At 47.6% G+C, this 27,365-nt stretch overlaps 1 protein-coding gene across 1 annotated transcript in view; it reads right to left on the reverse strand.

Annotated features, from left to right (window-relative positions):
• The window catches only part of cnbd1 (cyclic nucleotide binding domain containing 1), a 275,196-nt gene that overhangs the window by 242,627 nt on the left and 5,204 nt on the right, over positions 1 to 27,365 (reverse strand). Inside the window, exon 2 of the mRNA XM_038810468.1 lies at positions 16,892 to 16,964. Coding sequence (XP_038666396.1) covers positions 16,892 to 16,964 — 73 coding nt within the window. The remainder of the gene's footprint in view (positions 1 to 16,891; positions 16,965 to 27,365) is intronic.

Consider the following 27,365-nt stretch of genomic DNA (forward strand, 5'->3'; position numbering starts at 1 on the left):
CCTTGGCATCGGCCAATTCGGCAGTTTGCGCCCAGTGACCCAGTGTTCGTTCGGAATTTTGCTGGTGGTGCCCTGGCGTAATCTTTTGCCAAACGGGCCCTATCTCTTACCAGGTACAAGCCCAGGGTTGTCTCCAGCGCAAACATGTAGACCATGTTCGGTCCAGAAGACTATCCCTTCCAAAGATTCCCCGCCCCAGGAGCTCATTTCTACAGCCACAGAGACCACACACAATGGAAAGTATTCCTCACAATCTTCCTCTGGTGCCTCACTCAAAGCCTGCGCAGGTCGTGACAGAACCGCGTGGAGATAAAGACGCCGAGATGACGGAGGCAGCGACTCTGACTCCGAGCTAGAGACACACGACATCTCAGAGGGGGAATCCTCGGGCCGACGGGCTGTGGATGTACAACCGTTACGTCGTTCATCACGGAAGCGCCGGTCTCCATCTCATTACACGCCGCCCGATCCAGCGCCCCGTGCAAATGGTGTCCGGCCTGCAGCAAAATGAGTCCGACCCCCTCCTTCGCCAGGGTCTTCGGTGGATTCCTTGGACTTTGGTGGGGGAGGGATGTTATAACCTGCCTGCTTACCACTGGCAGGGGACTAATGACAATCCCACAATCCTGTGGGAGTATGAGCTTCCCCAATGAGGGGGGTGGAGAAATCATTAGCAGACTCCCTGCATAAATAGAGCTGGCCAGTTTGGAACCAGCAGAGAGAGAGGAATGAGCAGCAAGGGAAGTTGCTGTTGTATATATATATATATATGTTATTGTAAATAAATGTTATTTCTTTGTATCCTGAAAACTCGTGCTGGATTCTTCGTGGCCCTCACAAAAATCACCCAGTATTAGAACAAAGGCAGCTTTAACGATTGCAACTATTGAGGCATGCTGAGCATGATGGGAAAAGCATTCCCTATGCTTTCAGACTTCAAATCCTGACTGAATGCATCTACCCCAAATCACAGTGTGATTTTAGAACTGGAGGATCCACAATTAACATTACCTTCTCAATCTGGTAACTGCAAGACAAATTTTGTGAACAAAGGAGGCCACTATACATTTGCTTTATTGATCTCATCAAAACATTCTGCCATGTGAGCAGAGGCAGTCTACTGAAGCGGCTGGAGAAAATTGTCTGCCTGCCAAAGCTGCTTATTGTGACCTCTTTCCATAACAACATGATGGATAAGATCACATAAGTCCTAAAGAAGAGTTATACAGATTCAAAATATTAACTCTGTTTCTTCCTCCACAGATGCTGCCAGACCTGCTGCGTCTTCCGGAATTTTCTGATTTTATACCCGTGTTAACACAATTGAAGAGAAACTTAAGATGCAATAATAAGAATGAATAAGTAAAAACAATTAAGAATCCAACTTGGCATTAAAACGTTGTTGATATATTCAAATCATTGTAAGGATGCCAAGTATAAACATGTCCTTGAGTACTATGTTGTTGAAAGAATGTCAGACAGCTGCTTTCTCCAGACACTGTTAGGATCCCAGACAAGAACCCAACTATTTTAAATCTGTAAACCTATGAGGAACTGTTCCTGCACCACAGGAATGATAATACTGGCCAATAGGTATCTTTCATGTTAAAACAAACTTTAGCAACAAGGAAATAGCTTTACAGTTAACAGTTACAACAGTTTTTAAGTAAAAGAGAAAACCTTAATTTACTTCCAAAACTTACCACTATATTCCAATTAAGAAAACCAATATATTTCAAATAGCACTCACGAATAAAGGTAACAACCAGGTTTCTACTTGAAATTCTCTGTGCAGAATTGTTGGAGAGAACCTTTCAGCACCAAACTGTTCACATGAGAGTTCTAAGACCATACCTTTTCAGGCAGATTTGCTCCTCCCATTAACTGCATCATCTGTACCTGAAGCATAAAGTATTTATTTGTCTCTTTTCTTTTATAAATGTTTTTTATTGGGTTTTTGAACAAAGTATATTTACCGTTATGTACACAGAATAATATATATATATATTATATATAGACGAGAAGGACACACACAAACATACCAAAATAAAAGTAATAAAAAAAGAAACATAAAATAAAATAAAATAAATGCGAAGATTTTATGCACCAGCTCAACAGCAGGCCTTTGTCTCTTTTTACACGATGTCCCTTGACTTGTTTTGCCAGGGCCAAACACAATGGGCGGGATTCTCTGATCCTGAGGCTAAGTGTTGACGCCGTTGTAAACGCCGTCGCGTTTCCCGAGGCATCAAACTGGCCTCAGGATCAGCAATTCTGGCCCCTACAAGGGGTCAGCACGGCACTGGAATGGCCACACTGCTCCAGCTGCCAATCCCGGCGTCAACTGTGCACCACGGGGCCACGCATGCGCAGTGGCACCGGCGCCAACGCGCGCATGCGCAGTGGCTCCCTTCTCCACACCGGCCCCGATGCAACATGGCGTAGGGCTAAAGAGGCCAGCGCGGAACAAAGGAGGCCCCCAGCCCAAGAGGCTGGCCCGCCAATCAGTGGGCCCCAATCGCTGGCCACACTACAGCGGAGGCCACCCCCCCCCCCTCCCCGGGTCGCACCCCACCTCCCCCCTGTGGTAAACCACTGTTGCACCTATATTAGGTGATGTATGGTAGGACCTGTACTACAGGTATGACGGTAGTCCCTGCCTGCTAGCTCCGCCCAGTAGGCAGAGTATAATTATGTGTGTCCGCCGTGTAGCAGCCATTCCGCCAGCTGTTGTGGGAGGCCACACATCTTAGAGCAATAAATCTCAGTTGCATCCAACTCTCATCTTTGTACAATTGATCGTGCATCAATTTATTGCTCTAACATTTTCAGAAGATCGACCTCCGTATCAAACCGGATCACCTGCAGCTGGATCCGCAATCAAGCGACGCCAAAAGGGACTTCCAGCACTTGCTAGCTTGTTTCGAGGCGTACATCAACTCGGCGCCAAGCCCTGTTCCAGAGTCTCAGAAAATACAGATACTGTGCTCAAGGTTGAGCTCCAACGTCTTTCCACTGATCCAGGACGCACCAAACAACGCCGAAGCCATGACGCTACTTGAAGAGAATTACGCCCAGAAGACGAACACGCTCTTCGCCAGGCACATGCTCGCCACTCGCTCTCAACTCCCTGGTGAGTCCATAGAAGACTTCTGGCGGGCCCTAATCCCACTAGTTCGGGACTGTGACTGTCAGGCCGTTACGGTCACTGAACATTCTAACCTCCTTATGCAGGACGCCCTTGTTACTGCTGAAGCCTACCTGTCACACTGTTTAAAATCCAGCTGTCCCTACCAGCAAAATAGCCTAATAGTAACTAGGGATAGGGGACTGGGTCAGATCTCATATGCCAGAGACTTTTGGAAGGGGCCACACTCGATCTCGCACAAAGAAGCTAGCGCTCTCTATAATGGTCGCCTCAATGTTCAGCCCTACACCCCGAGCCGCGCGGCCCACCCCTCCTGTGCATCATGGACCCCATAGACGGCCGCCCCAGCAGGAACCTCACCCAGCGAATACGCCTGCGCCACGCGCCAGCCAGCGAACCCCGGGGGTCCCCGATGTTACTTTTGCAGCCAGCAGAAACACCCCCGCCTACGCTGCCCTACACATGCTGCCCTTTGTAAGGCTTGCGTTAAGAAGGGGCACTTCGCTGCGGTGTGCCAGGCCCGCGCAGTCACCGCTATCGCCCCAACCCCCTTGTTTATGGACAATGGGCGCTGCCATCTTCACCTCCCTGGACCACGTGCGGCCAGTGGGCGCCGCCATCTTGTCCTCCGCAATCTCCCCCTCAGACCACATGCGGCCAGTGGGCGCCGCCATTTTGTCCTCCCCAAGACCTTCAGGTGCTGCCATCTTGTCTCCCCCATGGCACATGGGCACCACCAGCGTTCCAGGACCCATGCCCCCCGGCCACCCCATCATCCGACACCAACGACAACCAACCACGACTCGCCTCAGTGACCATCGACCAGTCTCATCCGCACAACCTGGCCACCACATCAACCAGCAATAAGATCGACGGACACATGACCTCTTGCCTGCTGGACTCCGGGAGCACCGAAAGCTTCATCCACCCAGGTACGGTAAAGCACTGCTCCATCGCGGTACACCCCGCCAACCAAAGAATCTCCCTGGCCTCCGGATCCCATTCCATGGTGAACCGGGGGTACTGTATGGTCACATTCACGGTCCAGGGTGTAGAATTCAGCGGCTTCCGCCTCTACATCCACTCTAATCTCTGCGCTGACCTACTACTCGGCCTGGACTTCCAGTGTAACCTCCAGAGACTAACCCTGAAATTCAGCGGGCCCCTACCACTCCTTACTGTCTGCGGCCTCGCGACCCTTAATGTTGATCCACCTTCCCTCTTCGCAAATCTAACCCCGGATTGCAAATCCGTTGCCACCAGGAGCAGACGGTAAAGCACCCAGGACAGGACCTTCATCAGGTCCGAGGTCCAGCGGCTGCTTCGGGAAGGCATCAGACAGGCCAGCAACAGCCCCTGGAGAGCCCAAGTGGTAGTAGTTAAAACTGGGAAGAAACACAGAACTGTCGTGGACTACAGCCAGACCATCAATCGGTACACACAGCTCGACATGTACCCCCTCCCATGTATATCTGATATGGTCAATCACATTGCATAGTATCGGGTCTTGTCAACGGTAGACCTCAAATCCACCTCCCACCATCTCTCCATCCGTAAAGCAGACCGTCCATACACGACCTTCGAGGCAGACGGTCGCCTCTATCACTTCCTCAGGGTTCCCTTCAGCGGCACCAACGGGGTCTCAGTCTTCAAAAGGGAGATGGACCAAATGGTCGACCGGTACGGTTTGTGGGCCACCTTCCCATACCTAGACAATGTCACCATCTGCAGCCATGATCAACAGGACCACGATGCCAACCTTGCCAAATTTCTCCACACCGCCACGCTCTGAAACCTCACCTACAACAAGGAGAAGTGCGTGTTTAGTATGAACCGCTTAGCCATCCTCGACTACGTGGTCCAGAACGGAGTTCTGGGGCCCGATCTCGACCGCATGTGCCCCCTCATGGAGCTCCCTCTGCCCCACTGCCCCAAGGCTCTCAAACGCTGCCTGGGGTTCTTTTCATACTACGCCCACACTATGCGTGTCCCAAACTATGCGGACAAGGCCCACCCACTCATACAGTCCACCCATTTTCCCCTGACGGCCGAGGATCAACATGCCTTCGCCCGTACCAGAGCCGATATCGCCAAGGCCGGGATGCACGCAGTAGACAAGACGCTGCCCTTTCCCATGGCTTTCTTTTCCCACACCCTTCAGGCCTCAGAAATTCGGCACTCATCCGTCGAAAAAGAAGCCCAAGCTATCGTTAAAGCTGTGCAGCATTGGAGGCATTATCTGGCTGGCAGGAGATTCAATAACACACAGCGGGGCAAGATCAAGAATGATAAGATCTTGAGGTGGAGGATCGAGCTCTCCACCTACAATTACGAGATTTTGTATCGCCCCGGCAAGCTCAACGAGCCCCCAGACGGCCTATCCCGAGGTACATGTGCCAGCACACAAGTAGACCTACTCCGGCCCTGCACGACAGCCTTTGTCACCCGGGATTCACACGGTTGTACCATTTCATAAAGTCCCGCAATCTGCCCTACTCCGTCGAGGAAGTACGGACAATCACCAGGGACTGGCGGGTATGTGCGGAGTGCAAACCGCACTTCTACCAGCCGGACCGCACGCGCCTGATGAATACTCCCACCCCTTGAACGCCTCAGCGTGGATTTCAAAGGGCCCCTCCCCTTCACCGACCGTAACACGTATTTTCTCAGTCTGGTCGATGAGAACTCCAGATTCCCGTTCGCCATCCTATGCCCCGACATGACATCTGCCACCGTCATCAAAGCCCTCAACACAATCTTCGCTCTGTTCGGTTTCCCCGCCTACATCCACAGTGACAGGGGATCCTCATTCATGAGTGATGAGCTGCATCAGTTCCTGCTCAGCAGGGGTATCGCCTCCAGCAGAACGACAAGCTGTAACCCCCGGGGAAATGGGCAGGTAGAGAGGGAGAACGGGACGGTATGGAGGGCCGTCCAACTGGCCCTACGGTCCAGGAACCTCCTGGCCTTCCGCTGGCAGGAGGTCCTCCCTGATGCACTACACTCCATTCAATCACGACTGTGCACCACCATTAAAAACACACGCCATGAACGTCTCTTTGCCTTCCCCAGGAAGTCCACATCCAGGGTGTCGCTCCCGACCTGGCTCGCAGCTCCAGGACCCGTCATTCTCCATAGGCAAGTCCGACTCCACAAGGCGGACCCGTTGGTGGAGAGGGTGCAGTTTCTCCATGCGAACCCCCAGTATGCCTCCGTGGCGTACCCCGACGGCCGCCAGGATACTGTCTCCCCCAGGGACCTGGACCAGCAGGCTCCACATACGTACCCCTTCGGCTCGGCGCCACCCTCCCCTCCCCCGGCGCTCCCAGCAGCAACCCCCACAGGACCATCTGTCCTCCCCTTGCCTACGCCCGAGGGTGAAGAGGATTTCAGAACGCTCCCGGAGTCACCGAAGACCAGACCAGCATCGGCATCACCGCCACCACTGCGTCGCTCCCAGCGGCACATCTAGGCCCCGGACCCCTTAAATCTCTAACTGGTCCACTGGACTTCAAAAGACTTTTTTTTTTCCTCACAAAACTTGTACATGTAAAATTCAGTTGATGTATATAATTTTCCACCACCCCCGCCGGACTCAATTTTAACAGGGGGTGAATGTAGTAAACACTGTTGCACCTATATTAGGTGATGTATGGTAGGACCTGTACTACAGGTACGATGGTAGACCCTGCCTGCTGGCTCCGCCCAGCAGGCGTAGTATAAATATGTGTGACCTCCGTGTAGCAGCCATTTCGCCAGCTGCTGTGGGCGGCCACACATCTTAGAGCAATAAAGCCTCAGTTGCATCTAACTCTCGTCTTCATGCAATTGATCGTGCATCACCCCCCACAGGCCGCCCCCAGACCCTTCCATGCCGAGGTCCCGCCGGGTAAGACCACACGTGGATGGCGCCGGTGGGACTCGGGTATTTTGTTCAGGCCGCTTGGACCATCCTGAGCCGAGAATCGTTGGGGGGGAGGACCGTGTAGAGCGGCCCCCAACCGGCGCCGCGCGGACCACGCCGCAGCCAATGATGCCGATTCTCCGCTCTGGGAGAATCGCATCCCGGTCGCGGCGATTTTCCAGCCTGGCCCCGGGCTGAGAGAATCCCGCCCAATATTCATCATAAATTATTTTCACTCCACAGTTCCTTCAAAGGCAAACAATATTCCATTCATTAGCTTTCTGTAAACAAGTAAATTCTCCTCGAGTTCTATCAGCAGCACACTTCACCTGCAAATCAATGATTACCTCACTTGTGACACCACTCAGTTCCAGCAGTCAAACAGTCTGTATACATCTTAACCCAGGTTCTAAAAACATTACTGCAGAAAAATATAAAATATGACAATTTCTTACATTCATCACAACACCCAAAAGATAGTCCAAAAATATTTTAAAATTTGATAAGAAGTTTTTTCCTGTATTTTCTTAATAACAAAGGACAATGAACATCCGTTTTGCTTTTGCTGAATTGTCTTAAAAAAGACAGCACAGCTTATAGACACTTTAGTCAATCTTCCTTGGATATAGGTTGAGTCCTGGCCTAGTCCAGGATTCCCTTCTTGAGCAAAGACACTTCCAATTAAGGAGAAATGATACAGGATTGTGAGTATAATCATCTTAATCAATATTTATCCAAATTTGTTTATTGTGGTGGATTCAAACTTTCTATGCTATCTTCAACATTCTTAAACATCTTATGCATGTTACAATTAGCATTCTCATCTATAATCCACATGTATAAACTGGAATCTAGAATTGGTTTCAAAAACAACAAATATTAAAAGAGTTATGGTCTCACATATATCGCCTAATAAACCTATGAATGGTTTATGCTAGGAATCTACATTAGAATTCTAAGAGCTGATATTGGGAAACTCCATGATAGTTGGTTCTTCCACAATGTACCTCAATGTATGTTCTGTCCTGAGTTAATTTTGCTGGAAGCGCCTGGGAAAGGACTTTTTATTTCAAGACCCAATCTGTGGTTAATCTCTCAGACGATGTTCCTTTCACAATCAAACATTTCTTTCAGTTAAGACTCGAAGATAACAATATATTCGAGGGAATAGGTTCACTTTTCCAGGGGATAAAGATAGGACCATCACTATCTTATCTGGTGCTAACCCACAATATACCATAAATGGCATCTGCTTCTTTTACATGAATGATATTATCTGCAGGATTTGTCAATCAGGCATCTATCAGCAGCTCAGAAAAAATGAGGATTGAACTGTTGATTGGAATCTTTAAGAGAACAATCAGACACAGTATAAAAATTCAGTACAGCCTTAACTCAAGAACTGGATTGTTTTCCCTTCCCCAGAAGCTGTTACTCAAGTTGTGTTGTACACTGTGAATTCATAACCTATCCCCACCAGTTCCATACGATGCTACATTACACATTGTTGAAATCATTGTGCAATAGTATTTTTTGAAGTATTATTGCTGCTCGAGTTGTGAAAGAAACAGGCAAATTAAATAGAAAAATGTAATAATAAATAGGAAACTCCAGGTGTGACAGTAATATCTTGAGATAAATAATTTCTAGAAGCACTTAAATCATAAGATTTGGTTTTTATAAATACCCCATATAGTAAAAACCATTTATGCTGGGTGTAATGAACTCCAATTGGCTTTATTGGTTGGCCAATTGGAGTATGAGTTCCCTCAATGATAGCTCATTGAGGGGGCCCATATAATCATCTGTGTAGGCTTTGTGAGCAGTCTGGATTGCTAGCAGCACTGTTTGTAGCTGCTCCTATAATATCGTTATTGTAAATAAATATTGGTGTGGTGACGGAACTCCTGCCTCCCGTGGATTACTACAGTGGCGACGAGGTAAACTACGAATTTTGCGGAGACCAGCTGCCGCACTCGGAGGGTAAGCCTTGCCATTTTAAAAATGCCGTTTTTGGGAGGTTAGAGGCATTCGACCCGGCTATTGAGGACTGGTCCCAGTATGTGGAGAGAATGTGTTACTTCTTCCGGGCAAATGATATACTGACGGACGAAAAGAGATGGCTTATCCTGCTGTCGGCGTGCGGACCCTCAGCTTTCGCCATTATACGTAGTCTGACTTATCCCGATGCGCCGGACACGAAAACTTTCCAAGAAGTAACGGAATTGGTGAAAGAGCACTACGACCCAAAACCACCCCTCATTTTGCGTAGGTACAGATTCTACACAGCGAAGCGGGAAGACAGGGAGTCAGTCACAAATTTCTTGACCCGCCTGAGAAGGCTGGCGGAAAAATGTGAGTTCGGTCCGACGCTAAATGAAATGCTTCGGGACCGGTTAGTGTGTGGTATATACGACCTCACAATACAGAAACGCCTGTTGGCGGAAACGGAGCTAGACTACAGGCAGGCGTTCCAGCTCGCACTGTCCCTAGAAAAGGCAGCAAGTGGGGCGCAGGAACTACAGGGCACGCCAATGGAGGTAGATACCTGTGAGAGGGACTACCACAACGGGTCCTGCTACCAGATAGCCGCTCTCAGGAAAAACCTGAGGAATAGAGGGAAAAAGGAAAACCCCAGAACCGCCCCCAAGTCTGCCAGGACTAACTGGAGACAGAGGGAAGTACCAGCTGAAGCTCCCCCAAGAGAGAAGGACCGTTTCTGGCACCAGACAGAGTGGGGTAACAACGACAGAAACCCTAGAAGGAGGTGGCAAAAGAGGAATAGCAGGTGGGGACGCAGGGAAGTACACAACCTAGACGCCCCATCCTCCTCCGAAGGTGAACAATTATATAATATTACAACGAGGAAAGCAGAACCCATTAGGATTACCCCACGGGTGAACGGGCGGCCGACAATAATGGAAATAGACACGGGTGCGGCCATATCAGTAATGGGAGTGGCAGTATTTAGAAAAATCAAAGATGGACTCCAGCTACTAACTCTAACAAAAACATCAACGAAACTTAAAACCTACACGGGGGAACCACTGGAAGTTCTAGGCACGACTCATGTACCTGTGGAATATGAGAAACAATTGCTCAGATTACCGTTGACGATAGTAGAGGGAACCGGACCGAGCTTAATTGGATGGAACTGGCTGAAAGACCTAAAATTAGATTGGATGAAAATTTTCCAGAGTGGAAGCGGGCAGTTGAGTGGAGTACTCCAAAAATACCCGGAGGTCTTCCAGGAAGGTTTGGGGGAAATCATAGGCGCCAAAGCAACTTTGCACGTGGACCCAGAAGCCCTTCCGAAATTTTGTAAGACCAGGCCGGTACCTTTTGCATTAAGGAAGAAAGTAGATGACGAAATAGAAAGGTTGCGGAGCGACGGCATTATCAGACCAGTACAATTCTCGGAATGGGCAGCGCCGGTGGTACCAATTTTGAAGCCAGACGGCTCGATACGTCTCTGTGGAGATTTCCAACAGACAGTAAACAAATACGTACTGCTGGACAAATACCCAATCCCGAAAATAGACAACCTATATGCCAAATTGGCAGGTGGGCTTTTGTTCACAAAACTAGACATAAGCCACGCCTACCTGCAGTTAAAACTGGACAAGGACTCCCAGAAGTTCGCTACGATCAACACCCTGAAGGGTCTTTTTCGTTATACTAGGCTACCTTTTGGAGTGTCATCAGCCTGCGCTATATTCCAGCGTACGATGGAAAATATTCTGCAGGGACTACCGCAGGTGGCGATTTATTTGGACGATGTCTTAATCACGGGTAGGACAAACAGGGAACACTTAAGGAACCTGGAGGAAGTGCTCAGGCATTTTGCAAAGGCAGGCGTACGGCTAAAAAGGGAAAAATGTGTTTTTCTGGACCCACAAGTGACGTACCTGGGATATAAAGTAGACGAGTCAGGCTTACATCCATTAGAAGACCAAGTAAGGGCAATAAAAGAAGCCCCAGCTCCCACCACGGTCCAGGAGTTACGATCATTTCTAGGATTGGTAACCTATTATGCAAAATTTATAGAAAATAGGGCGTCCATCCTCGAACCCCTCCACCAGCTACTAAAAAAGGGGCAAGAATGGAAATGGTCCACCCGCCAAAACCGAGCATTTAGGGACATTAAGGAACAGCTGTCATCCGAAAATGTCCTAGAGCATTATGACCCAAGGAAGGAGCTGGTGGTCACTTGTGATGCATCCCCATACGGGGTAGGAGCCGTCTTAGCCCATAGAGGAAGGAATGGGGAAGAACGGCCAATAGCCTATGCTTCGAGGACCTTGGCGATGGCTGAGAGGAAGTACGCCCAAATCGAGAAGGAAGGACTGGCGGTGATATTCGCAGTCAAAAAATTTCACCAGTATCTGTACGGGCGGGAATTCACCATAGTGACGGACCATAAGCCATTATTAGGGTTATTAAAAGAAGACAAGTCAATACCCCCGATTGCATCAGCTAGAATCCAACGCTGGGCGTTGCTACTGGCGGCATATAGATACGTTCTGGAGCACAGACCGGGAACGCGAGTAGCACATGCAGATGCTTTGAGCAGACTTCCCCTCCCAGACACTCCGCTGTAAATACCAAAAGTAGAGGAGACAGTAATGACTCTAAATTTTTTGGACACCCTACCAGTAGACGCACAACATATTCGGTTGTAGACGCAAAAAGACCCAGTTTTAGCCAAGATGAAGCATTTATTGCTAACAGGGGAACTGGAAAGACCAGTGGAGCCCCAGATGCACCCATACTGGAGCAGAAGGGACCAAATAACCGTAGAAGACGGTATCCTACTATGGGGAGCCCGGGTAATCGTCCCAGCTCAGGGCCGTCAGGCAATCTTAACTGAGTTACATCACGGACACCCAGGGGTGTCTAAAATGAAGATGCTAGCTCGAAGCTACATTTGGTGGCCAGGTTTGGACACAGACATAGCAGCCTTGGTACGTCGGTGCCCGGAGTGCCAACAGGGGCAAAGAGTACCACCAGCGGCACCATTGCACCCGTGGGAATGGCCAGGCAGACCGTGGACCCGCCTGCATATTGACCACGCCGGCCCTTTCATGGGCTCAATGTTTTTGGTGATAGTGGACGCCCACTCCAAATGGTTGGATGTCCACCGGGTAAACACGGCAAGCACAGCATCGACAATTGAAAAGCTCAGGGCCTCGTTTGCAACACATGGACTTCCGGAGGTATTGGTGTCGGACAACGGAACGGCATTCACAAGTGGGGAATTTGGAAAATTCCTGAAGGAAAACGGAGTCCGTCACATCAAAACGGCCCCTTACCATCCAGCGACCAACGGCCTGGCAGAGAGAGCGGTCCAGACACTTAAAGCGGGACTCAAGAAGCAGCCGGCAGCGTCAATAGACACAAAGCTCTCCCGCTGGCTGTTTGATTACAGGACCACACCGCATTCCACAACGGGCATACCGCCAGCTGAACTCTTAATGGGAAGGCGGCTGTGAACGAGGCTGAGTCTCCTTTTCCAAAATTTAAGAATGGTCAAGAATTATGGGAATGGACCAACGTGGGTCAAAGGCACAGGAGAGTCCCAAACAGGGCCCATATCCTATGAGGTTTCAATAGGAGGTAAGGTGCTGAAGAAACACCTAGACCAAATAAGGGCAGCGGAACCACACCTGGAGGCAGGCGAAGCAGGACCGCCTCAAGCTGGGATAGCCCAGATGGAAAGGAGACCCACACCCCAGCCCCGAGCAATTTCTCCAGGCCCCGTCATCCAGTCATCAGAGTCAGAGATGGACACACTCGACGAGGCCGCCACGACACCTCTCCCCGAGGAGGAGGAAGAACAACTTCCAAGGAGGTCGTCAAGGAAAAGACGGGCACCTATAAGGTACACCCCGCCCACTTCGGAGAACGACCCGGCGGACGACACAGAGGTGACAGACCCAGACATGAGGAGCAGGAAGCTCAGAGGAATGCCAGCTGGCAGGAATTCCTCGGACCTTGGGGGGGGGGGGGGTGTAATGAACTCCAATTAGCTTTATTGGTTGGCCAATTGGAGTATGAGCTCCCTCAATGATAGCTCATTGAGGGGGCCCACATAATCACCTGTGTAGGCTTTGTGAGCCAGTCTTTAGTTGACTGGACTGCTAGCAGCACTGTTTGTAGCTGCTCCTGTCTTATCATTATTGTAAATAAATATTGGTGTGGTGACGGAACTCCTGCCTCCCGTGGGTTACTACACTGTGCCTCTGGTAATTCAATGGATCTTATTACCAAAGTTACAATGTATGATTAGGAATCTACCCTTCGTGGAAATCTCAGTTCCATAATCCCATACCTCCTGCTAGACTTTATACAAGATGCTGCAGGGTGGGATGAACCTTGAATGGAGTAGAGTTGATACAACCTTCCTTTGTGCAAACTCTTAGTGACAAAGATGGATTTAATTCCCAGACTTTGCAAGAACAATAAAATGGACATGATATGGAGATGCCGGCATTGGACTGGGATGAGCACTGTAAGAAGTTTTAACACCAGGTTCAAGTCCAACAGGTTTGTTACTGCAATAAAATGGACGACAGTGAATCAACACCTGTTTTGGATCACTGCAGGTTTACTCAGCCACCTTTGAATATACTTTGATGAGGCGCAACATTGTCAAACCTCTTGTACATCAGCACAGTGTGTCATCAGAAATTTGCTTACTTTCGAGCATAGACTGCTATCTATATGCCGGTTTAAATTCAAAAGAGAATTTTGAGAAATGCACAGTATTTAATTTTGTTGTACAAAAACCACCAGGCGATGCTTAACTCTGAACTGACCACCATCGTCTTATGAGGCGAAAGGCTGTTTGCCCAGTAGTTATTATTAAGATGCTATTCCACCATTAAGGCAGTTGGGCTAAGGCATGGTTTGCAGAGTTGGTACAGAGAGTGGCTTTCATCACACACAGGCAGCTTTAGCAGTTAAATCTCATCTCACATGTCCTGCAGTCTCGTTTTCAGTTTGAAGGCTGTCTTTTTTCACTACCCTTCTATTGTTACCGATAAACAATCTCACATATTGTGATTTTTGATTTTTCCTTTAGTACTCCATGTATACATTAATATACAGACCTTTAATACATATTCCATAAATTATTTCTGTTTGTGGCGGAGGAGAACATTTAGCTCATGCAGTACATCCTTAAAGGTGGTGTGATTTCTGGGGGCCTGGAACTGCACCAAGCTCATAGCAGTATCAAAGAAGTCCTTGAAGCTTCAATGCTTCATGTCCAGGCACGATTAATGTCTGCAGTCCAGTAGTGGCTTAATTGCCACTCGATCACATAGAACATGGAACATATAACAGTACAGCACAGAACAGGCCCTTCGGCCCTCGATGTTGTGCCGAGCAATGATCACCCTACTCAAACCCACGTATCCACCCTATACCCGTAACCCAACAACCCCCCCCCCCCCCTAACCTTACTTTTAAGGACCCTACGGGCAATTTAGCATGGCCAATCCACCTAACCCGCACATCTTTGGACTGTGGGAGGAAACCAGAGCGCCCGGAGGAAACCCACGCACACACGGGGAGGACGTGCAGACTCCGCACAGACAGTGACCCAGCCGGGAACCGAACCTGGGACCCTGGAGCTGTGAAGCATTTATGCTAACCACCATGCTACCGTGCTGCCCGTGATTAGAAAATAAGAATTCATACCATAACAATTGTAACCGAGTGAAGAGGGTAGTAGAGCATACACTTTGCTAGGATAACAATACTGGTATCAGATATCACCTTGGTGGAGTCTATTTATAGAAGTGTCTTTCAATTCAGAGGCTTAATTTCATTGGAAGGTAACTCTAAGACAGAGAAAGAAATAACAGCAACTTGCATTTATATACTGGAGTGGATTCTCTGCCACCCGCCACCAGTAGCATGGATCCCGATGTGGCAGAGAATTGGGTGTTGTGAAGAAAATTGTAACAGCGCCTGTTCTGATCCTCCAGCCCCGTCAATGGTGGCGGGAACGAGGTTCGCCCCCGTATACCAGGAGGAGGATGCTAAAGGGTCCAGAAGACATCGGAGCAGAATTAAGCCTTTTGGCTCCTCGAGTCTGCTTCGCCATTCAATTATGGCTGATACATTTCTCATCTCCATTCTCCTGCCTTCTTCCCATAACCTCTGATCCCCTTAATAATCAAGAACCTATCTATCTCTGTCTTAAAGACACTCAATGATTTGGCCTCCACCGCCTTCTGCGGCAAAAGGGTTCCACAGATTCACCACCCTCTGGCTGAAGAATTTCAGTGTCCTTGTGATTCTAGGTATGTAAGCCGTACATCCCAAAGACTTGTGGGCAATGTCAAACAGCATGTCCCAGTCACTGTTGGCTACGCGCAAGGTACAGACTGTACCTAACCAGCCCATGCGTTCAAAACTCAAAACACAGTGTTCAACATTAGATGTGAGTCTGCAATTGGACATCATTTGCTCAATAATTCTCAGTGTGCTAAAACCTACACTGACAACCAAATTATGTTGGAGTGCGGCATATATGCCAATACTAGAAACTACATATATTAATATACAGGGCCCCGTTCCTTGTAAACAGAAATAACATGTACACATTGTGCCTTTCTCAGCTAAACAAAATAAATGACAGTCATTCACTGATGCGTTACTTGACCAATTAGGGTCAATCTGCCTGGTTTAAATGTCAAATAATGCTTGGTGATTGTAATGAACTCCAATTGGCTTTATTGGTTGGCCAATTGGAGTATGAGCTCCCTCAATGATAGCTCATTGAGGGGGCCCATATAATCACCTGTGTAGGCTTTGTGAGCCAGTCTTAAGTTGACTGGACTGCTAGCAGCACTGTTTGTACCTGCTCCTGTAATATCGTTATTGTAAATAAATATTGGTGTGGTGACGGAATTCCTGCCTCCCGTGGATTACTACAGTGATTAACTGTCAATCTCCTGGTACATAAAGACACACTGGAACCGCTGAGTAGGAGCTTAGATAAAAAGTTAGATTTTAAGGAGCAGCTGAAAGGAGAGAGAGGGAGAGGCACAAATGTATAGTGAGGAAATTCCAGAGTGTAGGACTGAAGCAGCTGAATGCACAGCCACATGATTAAAATTGGGGATGTGCAAAGATCCATAATTAGAGGGAAACAAATCTCATGCAGGACTGTGGTGCTGGAGGAGGTTCCAGAGACATAGAAAGGCAAGGAGAGATCTTAAAGATAACTTTAATGTTAACATGTTGCCAGATCAGGAGTCAATGTGGTTCAGTGAGGTCAGAGGAGATGGGTGAATGGGATTTACATGAGTGAGAATATGGGCAGTGGAGTTTTAGATGAGCCCTTGGTTTGGGAGGGTGTAAGATGGAAGGCCTGCCAGGAGAGCACTGAAATAGCAAAGTCGAGTGGTAACCAAGGTAAGGATTGAGTGTTTCAGCAGCACTAGTATATTGCTGGGATAGTTAATCCTGACGTGATGAATAGATCGGTTCAGACTATGAGTGCCCTTATGACTCAAATGGTTCAGTGTTCAATCCCCACCCAGAAAGCCATGAGTTTTAAGTGCTAGTGTTACTCATCATGAAAACATGTCTTACTTGGATAATGTAATTGATTTGTTTTTAGTCAGGCTATTGGTGTTACATGGCAGCTTGAATTTGAATCCCTTTTTTGGAATGGGGCAGAAATTGATTTATTTAATCATTCTTCAGATTCACTGGCAATGGCAGCCTTCAGAGTCATTGATGGCAATTTTCATTCCTACCTCGAAATGCTACAAGCAGCTCACAAAATAGAATCAATTCAATTTTATTATTTTGACTGGTACCTGCTCTGTAGACCACAGATGTTGCATAATTTCTCCAAATTGTTATATTCAATCCCCAAAAAATACTGTATTCCTAGAAGGAAAGAAAAGTTGAAAGTAACATTTGTTTGAAAACATCTTGCACAATTAATGTCCTGGTAAATGACCTACATGTCATTGTATCTCTAGATATTAAACAAAGAGCCTAATATTTGAACTATTAAGTGTGGACAGGGTTGCAGCAGCAACTGCACACATTTACTAGTGAGGTATTAAAGCCACGTTTTCAGTGTCCATGAATGCTATCTTGCATTAGGAGTTTGTAAACCAATCTTTCAGGGATTTCCTTTGTGCTCGCCAAACAACATAGCCAAAAGATCTAGAAATTATTGAGAAATAATACCAATAGCTCAACTGCTTGGGAAACCTTGTCAAATAGGTAAGAAACCCAGTCTGCATGCAGAAGGTAAAATATATCATGGGCAGGAATAATCAAAATTTGGCATTCAAATTAACCTGTTTTATGTGTGGGAGGGTTTTGAACAGATTGGTTGGCAACTGAGTACAATCTCTGAAAGAAAGGCATATGGGGTTGAATCACCATTGATGAAAATGTGTGTATACCCCTAATTGAAAGAGAAACCACAGCAGGAACAAATAAGCTGAAATTGCTCACTCAGCATGTAAGAAAATTGGCAGAAATACTAGTGCCAACAGCTTTAAGCAGATAGGAGATGCTGAAATAGATGTTCCGTCCAGTAATTACCAAATAATAATCCACAGAGATATTTGATGCTCGATCAATGACTCCAGAAGCGAGATTGGATGACAATTTAAGTCTTTATTGTACTAGATGTTTCTCCCAGCAGTATGGCTTCGGCTTCTTCGGCAGCTTCATCACCCCTGGATGGGACCGGTGGGAGGACCAATCGGCCTGAGAAGGGGGCGGCTGTGTGGTGTGCTGGTGGGAGGGAGGGTGGTGGGGTTGTGGGTGGGGATCCAGCGGGTGGCAGGCCCCGAAGGGAGACCATATCCTGTCGGCTGTCGGGGTATGCCACGTAGGCGTATTGAGGGCGAGCATGAAGGAGGTGGACCCTCTCGACCCATGGGTCCGACTTGTGCGCACTCACGTGTTTGCGGAGCAGGATGGGTCCAGGAGCTGCCAGCCAGGTTGGGAGCGAGGTCCCGGAGGAGGATTTCCGAGGGAAGACAAGGAGGTGTTCGTGAGGTGTTTGGTTGGTCGTGGTACACAACGCGATCAGATGGAGTGGAGAGCATCAGGAAGGACCTCCTGCCAGCAGGAGACTGAGATTCCTGGACCGTATGGCCAGTAGGACGGTCTTCCAGACCGTTCCGTTCTCCCTCTCTACCTGTCCGTTTCACCGGGGGTTGTAACTGGTCGTGCTGCTCGAGGCAATGCCCTTGCTGAGCAGGAATTGACGCAGTTCGTCTCTCATAAAGGAGGACCCCCTATCGCTGTGTATGTAGGCGGGGAAACCGAACAGTGTAAAGATACTGTGGAGAGCTTTTATGACGGTGGCTGCGGTCATGTCGGGGCAGGGAATGGCGAATGGGAACCGGGAGTACTCGTCAATCATGTTCAGGAAGTACGTGTTGCGGTCAGGGGAGGGGCCCTTTGAAGTCCATACTGAGGCGTTCAAAGGGACGGGAAACCTTTATCAGGTGCGCTTTCTCTGGCCTGTAGAAGTGCGGCTTGCACTCCACGCAGATTTGGCAGTTCCTGGTGGCGGTCCTGACCTCCTCGATGGAGTAGGGCAGGTTGCGGGTCTTGATGAAATGGAAGAATCGAGTGACCCCCGGGTGGCAGAGGTCCTCGTGGAGGGCCCGGAGTCGGTCCACCTCTGTGCGTTGGCACATGTGCCGCGGGATAGGGCATCAGGAGGCTCGTTTAGCTTCCCGGGATGATACAAAATCTCATAGTTGTAGGTGGAGAGCTTGATCCTCCACCGTAATATCTTATAATTCTTTATCTTGCCCCACTGTGCATTATCGAACATGAAAGCAACTGACCGTTGGTCAGTGAGGAGAGTGAATCTCCTGCCAGCCAGGTAATGCCTCCAATGCCGCGCAGCTCTACTATGGCCTGGGACTGCTTTTAAACTGAGGAATGGTGGATTTCTGAATCGTGGAGGGTGCGTGAGAAGAAGGCCATGGGTCTGCCCGCTTGGTTGATGGTGGCCGTCAGAGCTACGTCGGATGAGTCGATCTTGACTTGGAAAGGAATGGATTCATCGATTGCGTGCATCGTGGCCTTTGCAATGTCCGCTTTGATGCGGCTGAATGCCTGGCGGGCCTCTGCCGACAGGGGAAAAACCGTGGACTGGATTAGTGGGCTGGCCTTGTCCGCATAGTTGGGGACCCACTGGGCATAATATGAAAAAAATCCCAGGCAGCGTTTCAGGGCCTTGGAACAGTGCGGGAGGGGAAACTCCATGAGGGGGCACATGCGTTCGGGATCTGGGCCTATAACCCCATCGTGCACTACGTAGTCTAGGATGTCTAGACGGTCGGTGCTGAACACGCATTTGTCCTTCTTGTAGGTTAGATTAAGGATTTGTGCGGTATGGAGGAATTTTTGGAGGTTGTTGTCATGGTCCTGCTGGTCGTGGCCGCAGATGGTGACATTATCGAGATACGGAAACGTGGCCCGCAAGCCGTACCGGTCAACCATTCGGTCCATCTCCCATTGGAAGACGAGACTCCATTTGTGTCACCGAAGGGAACCCTTAGGAAGTGGTAAAGCCGCCCATCTGCTTCGAATGCAGTGTATTTGCGGTCGCTAGGGCGGATGGGGAGCTGGTGGTAGGTGGATTTCAGATACACCATGGAAAAGACCTCGTATTGTGCAATCTGATTGACCAAATCAGATATGCGGGGGAGAGGGTACGCGTCGAGCTGCGTATACCTGTTGATGATCTGACAATAATCAATGACCATCCTATGCTTCTCCCCGGTCTTTACAACCACAAATTGAGCTCTCCAGGGGCTGGTGCTAGCCTCGAATATGTCTTCCTTCAGTAACCGCTGGACTTCCGACCTAATGAAGGTCCAGTCCTGAGCATTGTACCGTCTGATACAAACCACAGCGCCAGTGATCCAGATTCGAATCCCAGCTTGGGTCATTGTCTGTGCGGAGTCTGCACGTTCTCCACATGTCTGCGTGGGTTTCATCCGGGCGCTCCAGTTTCCTCCCACAAGTACGAAAGACGTGCTTGTTAGGGGAATTGGACATTCTGAATTCTCCCTCAGTGTATCCAAACAGGTGCCGGAGTGTGGCGACTAGGGGATTTTCACAGTAACCTCATTGCAGTGTTAATATAAGCCTACTTGTGGCACTAATGAAGATTATTATTAGATATGGGGCCCAAAACTGCTCACAATACTCCAAATGGGGTCTGACCAGAGCCTTATACAGCCTTAGAAGTACATCCCTGCTCTTATAATCTCGCCTTCTCGACATGAATGCTAACATAGCTTTTGCCTTCCTAACTGCCAAATGAATTTGCACGTTAATCTGAAGAGAATCTTGAACTAGGACTCCTAAATCCCTTTGTGCTTCTGATTTCGTCAGCCTTTTCTCATTTAGAAAATAGTTTATGCCTCCATTTTTCCGACCAAAGTGCATAACCTCAGTTTTCCACATTGTATTCCATCTGCCCACTCTCCGGGCCTGTCCAAGCCCTTCTGCAGCCCCCCCCCCCCCTCCCCCCACTTCCTCAACATCATAACTTTGTATCATCTGCAAACTTAGCAACAATGCCCTCAGTTCCTTCTTCCAGATCATTAATGTATATTGTGAAAAGCTCTGGTCCCAACATTGACCCCTGAGGCACACCATTAGTCACCGGCTGCCATCCTGAAAAAGACCCCATTACCCCCCAGTCTCTACCATCTTCCAGTCAGCCAATCCTCTATCCATGCCAGTATCTTACCCTTAACAGCTTGGGCTCTTAACTTATTTGCCAGCCTTACATCTCAACCACCAGCCTTACATCTCTCTTGGCCTTCACAGGCCACTGTCAGCAACAAGGGCTGCTGAGAGATTGGTCATCAAAGTTGATTGCCCTGACAGGCACTATTCCTAGGGTCGCAATTTTTGCCTCCTCATCAGAGTTTTCTCAACTACTGCCGACATCTCCATTGTTGGAATCAGAGCATGGGACATTGCTGACTCCGTGAATAATTTGGATTTTCCTTTCTTCTGTGGTTACAGAACCACCACAAAATTTGCCAACCACCTTCCCCTTATTTCCTAAAAATAATTGATGGCCAACTACCTCATATTTTTTTTTCTTTTATAAATTTAGAGTACCCAATTCATTTTTCCAATTAAGGGGCAGTTTAATATGACCAATCCACCTAGCCTGCACATCTTTGGCTGGTGGGGGCGAAACCCACGCAAACACGGGGAGAATGTGCAAACTCCACGCAGACAGTAACCCAGAGCCGGGATCGAACCTGGGATCTCAGCGCCGTGAGGCAACAACGCTAACTACTGTGCCACCGTGCTGCCCTACTACCTCATCTTCCTGGATATCAACTTCTGCTACCTCGAAGAGTAGGGTAACCCTACAAAAGAATGTGGGTTGACCAGCCGCTCATGTGTTATCACATCCCATCCCTACCATCCTCATCATGACTAACTAATGCTGTGTATCAGGTAAACTTTCCTTCAGATTCTCTGTAGCCATGGGTGAGGCTACAACCTTCACTCCCGCTAAATCATTTCTCAAAACTAAATCCATTCCTTCTACAGGGAATTATTTAACCACTCCAACAACTACTGGACCTGACACAAAGTCACACTCCAGCTGCACTTTATATAATGGAACTGGGATACAACTTCTACCCATCCTATTCACCAATACCTCAGCTTGCACAGGGCTCTCTGGAGGAAAAATCAAATATTTCTCCAGCACAAGAGTTTGAGTAGCCCCTGTGCCTCTTAAAACCATTATGGGTTTGGCTACCTCTGTCATGGAAAATGGGGTGACTAGCCCCTTAGACACAAAACTGGTATATCTCACATCTACCTCATTCTCTACACCTGCTCCCACAGCAGCGTTTACCTTAGGTCTGCTATGTCTAATTATCGCTACCGTCTGCACGGAGCGTTGTCCACTTTCGCTCCTTTCTCAGAATCCTCCCTCCGAACCCCCACAAGGGCCATGGACTGTCCCTGCAAATTCCAGCATGTCGATTGAATGTGTCCCACCTTGTTACAATGATAACATCGAGGCTTCCAAGTCTCACTCCCACCCCCAGTACCTTCCCTCCTGGTCTGAGGCTGAGATCACGGCCTCTTCCCAGTTACCCATTCTTTACCTTGGCTACCTGCAGTCCTCTCACTCTCCAACTTCCTGTCCTTTTCAAAATTATGGGGGTGATGGAAAAAAGGATTAAATTTATGGATTAGCTCGTAATCGTCAGCCATAATTTGCTGCTTGTCTGGTACCCTCTGGTCTTCAATCTGGGTTCTTTTGATTGAAGGTAAAGAATTCTTAAACTCCTCTAAGAGAATCATCTCTCTCAGAGCCTCATCGGTAGTCGCAACTCCCAATGCTCGTATCCATCGATTCGAATTGTTCTGTTTAACCCTCTCACATTCTGCATAGGTCTGTCCCAACAGTCTCTTCAAATTCCAGAATTTTTGTCTTTATGCTTCGGGAACCAATTCATATGCATCCAGAATGGCCATTTTTTATTTTTACTGAATCATAATCCCTAGACTCCTGCTCTGGCAAGGCAGCATAAACTTCTTGTGGCCCCTTGTCAACTTACTCTGCAGAGGTAATGTCCACTTCTCTTTTGGCCATTCCAATTGGGTTGCTATTTTCTCAAGAGCCCTTGAGAAAGTTTCTACTCCTTTCTAGTCAAATTTTGGGAAAGCCTGTATAAACTTAAACATATCACCACTAAGTTCTATTCTAGGACTAGTCTCCCCTCTATGTTCTGGCATCTTTTCACTCTGTGCCAGTACCGTAAGCTGGAACGCTCTCTCTCTTTCCTGTCTCTCATTCTCTCTTTCCGCTCTCCTCATTTCCATTTCCATTTCCATTTCCATTCTTTCTGCCTCGTCTCCATTTTTAAAAATCCCCTTTCATGCTCTAACTGCAACCGAGTTCTCTCCAGCTCCGTTTTCCCACCTGAAGGCATCTCTGATGCTACACTCACTCGTTGGCGCCCCTGTGCTGCGTAAAATTTAAATGCTTATCATTTGCATCAACTACCTCTGCCTTCATGCCTTTAGCTGGCACCATTTGTAATTCACCTGCCAACTCGACAAGACGGTCTTTGTGAAGCCTCATTAAGTAAACCAGTGCTAAGTGTTCCACCTTGAGAAAACATTTAGCAGTTTCCATCGCCATCCTGTTATATTATTACAATCCTGGTGCTTCTGTATAATTTACTCTGTTCTCTCTTTATGGGCGGTAATTTACGCCAAATTCACCATCTAACTTTTCAAATCCCGACTCGAGCCCCCAATTTATGTCACCACACCCTGGGCGAGTGACCAGCAGTTCTAGCCCTCCTTGACCCGGGGTTGCAACATAAGTGAATTAACAAATAATTCTTATAAATGTGTTGAGATTTTGGCCCAAACTTTTCCAATGAGATGCAGACACCAGATTCATAAGTAAAAATGTTAACAAAGTATTTATTAATAACAAGAGGAAAGGATGAATATATGAAGAAATAACAGAACAGTAGTCTAACAGTCTGCCTAATCCCCAAACCCCATCCCACCTTCCACCCAGACACACACACACAAGACACATATGGTGGAAATGGGGCAGAAATGTTTAAAAATGAAAAAGAGATTAATAGGTAAGAAATTGCTCTTTACTGCCGACTTAGCTCTTTGTAGCCAGTGATGACCTGCATGAAAAAAATGGAACTCTTCAGAAGACTCGCCTTCCTTCTGGAACTTTCTGACTGGCCCAACCAATCACAGACCCGAATAGAAAAAGGCTGGAAATTGTACATTTCCCGATTGGCTGCTTGCCAAGTCTATTAAATCAACCTCACCGGTTCTACCACAGAACCTAAAAGGTCCACAGGACCATCTCTTGGCCTGGTCCATCCCTGGTGGTGTAGTAACAGCTAGCCAGAAGACTAGATCAAACCAGATGGCAGGGCTGTGATTAAAAGGGGAACACGGGACAGACAGAAGGTTTGACAACTGTATCTTAACAACAGTTGCTTTGGTGATTGGAAGGTGTGCCTCCATCTTACAGGTTTGACATTCTTCGCTCTCAAAGGTGAGTTGGCAGCTAGCACAGGCAATGTTGTGCATATTGCTCCTGGTGTGGGAGTCATGCTTGATGCTGTTAATGCTGCATTACTTGCTGCTGATGTTGATGTTGCACCGGTTGTTGGTGATGCTGCTAATATTGTCTCGCTGGGATTTCTAGTGTTTTGCACGATCATTTCTCCTTTTTCATGAGATTATCTGTAATAAGGGGCAGCACAGTAGCACAAGTGGATAGCACTGTGGCTTCACAGCTCCAGGGTCCCAGGTTCGATTCCTCGCTGTGTCACTGTCTGTGAGGAGTCTGCACATTCTCCCCGTGTCTGCATGGGTTTCCTCCGGGTGCTCTGGTTTCCTCCCACAGTCCAAAGACGTGCAGGCTAGGTGAATTGGCCATGATAAATTGCTCTTCGTGACCAAAAAGGTAAGGAGGAGCTATTGGGTTACGGGGATAGGGTGGACGTGAGGGCTTAAGTGAGGGTTGGTGCAGACTCGATGGGCCAAATGGCCTCCTTCTGCACTGTATGTTCTATGTTCTACGTTCTTCATCTTTACTGGCCTTAACCCTAATTTGACTCCGTTTCAGTGATGTTCCATCCGCCAGGTGATACACCTAGCTCTTTAATCTTATGGTTTTCCTGTGGTGACGATTTCTCTTACACAACTTCCAAAAGCTCTTTCTGTGTTGTGGTCTCAGGCTGATGTCCGAGCATTGGATACAAATGCCTTCAGTCGTCTCTCTTAGACCAGGACTGCTCCCAGTTCTTCTGTAGCATGATCCACTTATACAGTGACAAATTTCTCTCTGTTGTAGTGTGACTGACTTGTCTCCCTGCGTGCTACTTCTCTGAGTTTGTTGAAATCCTCTCATGTGATTCTGACCATTGATACTCAACCTCTATCATCAATTCTCATAGGATTGCTCTGTGTCCTGGCATGTGAGGTATGAAATCCTGTCCTGGATCAAACCACAAAAACTTTGCAGCTCTTTCCTGTCTCTTGCAGCTTGCATCTCAGCGCTAACTGGGATTTTTTTCAGGACGCGGTTTGATTCCAACAGGTGTGTGCACCATTCAATGAACTGACATTCTGTCACCTTCACAATGCACTTGGCTGCATTTAGCTAGACCCCAGCTTTCCTGGCTCTCCATATGGCTTCATATACATAATGGTCGTGACCTTTTCCATTTCCACCATAATTCTGGATATAAACAGCCAAGCTCACCGCTCTTTTACATCCTTGATATGCCATGTCTTTTTTCTGCTGGAACACATCCTGCCCACTTGAAGGCCTCAAGGTAGATGCATGAATTTGTACCAATTAAAGGAGGTTTTGATTGTTGTCCCTAATCTATGTCAAGCTTCACATCCCAGTAGCCATTTCTGGCATGAAGCTTGCTGAAATCCTTTGCCCTAGCTAATGCTGGCATAATCCCTTCTAATGTTGAAATCAGTGGCAACTCCTCTTTATTGCTTGATTAAGATCTTTGGGATCCAGGCAAATTCTTAGCTATGCATTTGGCTTCTCTCTCACCATGATGGAATTTACTGAATCTGTCGGCTGTGTCTTTTGCAATCTGTCAAACATTATTTTTTATTCCATTGGTACCTTATGTGTCACTGGCTTCATCACAGGGTCAACAGTGATGTGATTCTCAAATCTTCCAAGTATCCAACCATCTCATCAAAACACCCTGAATACATTTCTACCAGAACTTCCTTGCTTTTGATCAGAGGATGTTTTCAAAGCTGCACTACCTTCTACCCTCAGCATTGTCTCCTTCATCTCATGGTTTACTCTGATAAGCTGCAGCTCTTTATAACTGCTCAACCCCAAGATAGCAGGAACATCTGTTTCAGTGACATAGAACAGACAATTAACATCTTTTCCATTTTGTGTCTCTCTGATTTGGGTTGTTCCCCAATATGCTGTTAGCATGACTTTGCTTGGTTTCACAACATTATTCCTTGAGTAACCAGTTTCTTTCAAATATCCAGGGTAAAGATTGTCCAGTATATTCTAAGAGTGTGATTATGTTATTGTATGTCAGGGCAGCATGGTGGCACAGTGGTTAGCACTGCTGCCTCACAGCGCCGAGGTCGCAGGTCCGATCCCGGTCCTGGGTCACTCTCCATGTGGAGTTTGCACATTCACCCCGTGCCTGCGTGGGTTTCACGCCCACAACCCAAACATATGCAGGCTGGGTGGATTGGCCATGCTAAATTTCCCCTTAATTGGAAAAAATTGAATTGGGCACTCTAAATTTATATTAATTTTTTTTAAATTGTGTTCCTGGTATCAAGCTTCCATTTCAAATTGATGGTTATGGGCTTATTTCTTCCCTCCTTCCTGATCTGAATGGTTGTGTAAATTTATTTCCTCTGGGAAGTGTCACATCCAGCCATTTATTGCAGTTGCATGGTTCCTATATCTAATGTGTTCTCAAATTCATTGTTATCTTCCAGGTTGTGGATGTTTCAGCTTTTTCGTCCTTCTCTTGCCTCTGGTAATTTATTTACCATCTTTGCTCTGCACATCTTTTCCCACTGACTGGGCTCTCCACAGGCTCTATGGTTTGATCCATTTCTTTCTGTCTGTGAAGTCAAGTGACTGAACACAGTTCTTGCATATCTTTCTCTCTGTCAGGTATCCATTATTTTGTTTCAGTGCTTTCTTATGACTTAACTGAAGGTTAGCCATTTGGATAGGCAGTGTCTTTATCCAGCTACTCATGGCTTCATGTGCTCTGGTTGCTTCGTGTCCCACAATCTTGTGAGATTGTCGTGTCGAATTAAATCTTTTTTCACTTCAGAGTGTGCAGAATCCTAAATTAGCTTATAGAACATAGAACATAGATCAGTACAGCACAGAACAGGCCCTTCGGCCCTCGATGTTGTGCCGAGCAATGATCACCCTACTCAAACCCACGTATCCACCCTATACCCGTAACCCAACAACCCCCCCTTAACCTTACATTTTAGGACACTACGGGCAATTTAGCATGGCCAATCCACCTAACCCGCACATCTTTGGACTGTGGGAGGAAACCGGAGCACCCAGAGGAAACCCACGCACACACAGGGAGGACGTGCAGACTCCACACAGACAGTGACCCAGCCTGGAATCGAACCTGGGACCCTGGAGCTGTGAAGCATTTATGCTAACCACCATGCTACCGTGCTGCCCCTTATCTATCAGCGTTTCATCTGCGTCCTTGAATT

Source organism: Scyliorhinus canicula, chromosome 10, assembly GCF_902713615.1.
Source record: "Scyliorhinus canicula chromosome 10, sScyCan1.1, whole genome shotgun sequence".
NCBI classification, from domain to species: domain Eukaryota; kingdom Metazoa; phylum Chordata; class Chondrichthyes; order Carcharhiniformes; family Scyliorhinidae; genus Scyliorhinus; species Scyliorhinus canicula.